We start from the raw sequence: 1,220 nt of genomic DNA on the forward strand, positions 1-1,220 counted from the left end.
AAGGTCAGCATGTAATTTAATTAAACAAAGAGGAAGATGGCAGCTGAGGCCAACTCTACCTCTCTATCCCTTCCCATGTTGAAGAGTAAGAGAAAGTTTATACTCATAGATTTAAATAATAGTCAAGGCTAATGTTCCTGGTTATAAAATGCTACTATGATCAGCAGAGAGCTGTTATGCTAGTTTTCTTTAAGCTTGTTGATATATGGAGCCATGCGTTGCTAAGTTGTTAGACCAACAGCACATACCCCTTGTACTTCTTAATGATATTGAATGAACGTAAATATATCCATCAACCAGATATAAGTGAAAGATTCAGTGAAGTACATTTTGGATATTTGCTGGATGATTGAGAGTCCCTTTTGGCAGCGTCGATGCATCGGTGGAAGAACCAGGCAATGTACTTTGTTGTGAGCCTGTTTGGGCAGCAGATTGTTCTTGGGTCTTCAGACATTCGGGAAGAGAAGGATCGCCTTCAACAAAATAGAGGGAGTCTAACTTTGACTTGGGAAGTGCATCAGGCGCATCAGTTTCCAACAAAATCCTATCCGAGGGCACCTGGAAAAATTCATGATGTTACAGATGAAGAGAATTTGGGGGGTTCATTTTTTCCGATGGTGCAGCCTAGATAGAAGTTTTATAAGTTNATGTTACAGATGAAGAGAATTTGGGGGGTTCATTTTTTCCGATGGTGCAGCCTAGATAAAAGTTTTTATAAGTTTTCAGTTATACAAGCCAATAAGATGAGATTCTTTTGACACGCTGGCTTTCGGAAGAATATTCCAATCTACTCTCTTTATATCCTTGTTTCCCATGCACATATCTTATCTTTTACATGCACACACACATACACCAGGATTGTCAAATCTATATATATAAATATATATATAAGAACTGACCATTTTCAGCATTTTCTTTGCCTTCTTTGCCTCCATGGACATGAGAAAACCCGAAAATGAGAAGTAAGCACCTAGCTTGGAGAACTCAGGAACCATCTGAGCAGATCCAAGATAAGAGTGCAGAATGAAACCAGCAGGAAAAGGTCCCATAGATCTGAGGCAATTGCAATGACAGAACAAGGCATGTAAACCACTCAATAATAGGGGACATGACTGATAATGGCAACGTCACATGAACGACAAACATATAACTATTAGAAAGTCTCATACTTCATTATCTGAAGGAGATCACCAAAAGCACGTACACAATGGATGGATGCT

At 39.0% G+C, this 1,220-nt stretch overlaps 1 protein-coding gene across 1 annotated transcript; it reads right to left on the minus strand.

The window, feature by feature from the left end:
• Positions 1–315: 315 nt before the first annotated feature.
• On the minus strand, positions 316–1,214 carry LOC111476042 (uncharacterized metal-dependent hydrolase YabD-like). The gene is made up of 3 exons (XM_023119977.1): positions 1,170–1,214; positions 900–1,053; positions 316–558 (listed from the first exon to the last, which is right to left on the minus strand). The coding sequence occupies exons 1-3, from the start codon at positions 1,172–1,174 to the stop codon at positions 316–318; spliced, it is 402 nt and encodes a 133-aa protein (XP_022975745.1). The 5' UTR covers positions 1,175–1,214.
• Between the last annotated feature and the right edge of the window lie 6 nt (positions 1,215–1,220).

Source organism: Cucurbita maxima, unplaced genomic scaffold (assembly GCF_002738345.1).
Source record: "Cucurbita maxima cultivar Rimu unplaced genomic scaffold, Cmax_1.0 Cma_Scf04704, whole genome shotgun sequence".
In the NCBI taxonomy this organism is placed as follows: domain Eukaryota; kingdom Viridiplantae; phylum Streptophyta; class Magnoliopsida; order Cucurbitales; family Cucurbitaceae; genus Cucurbita; species Cucurbita maxima.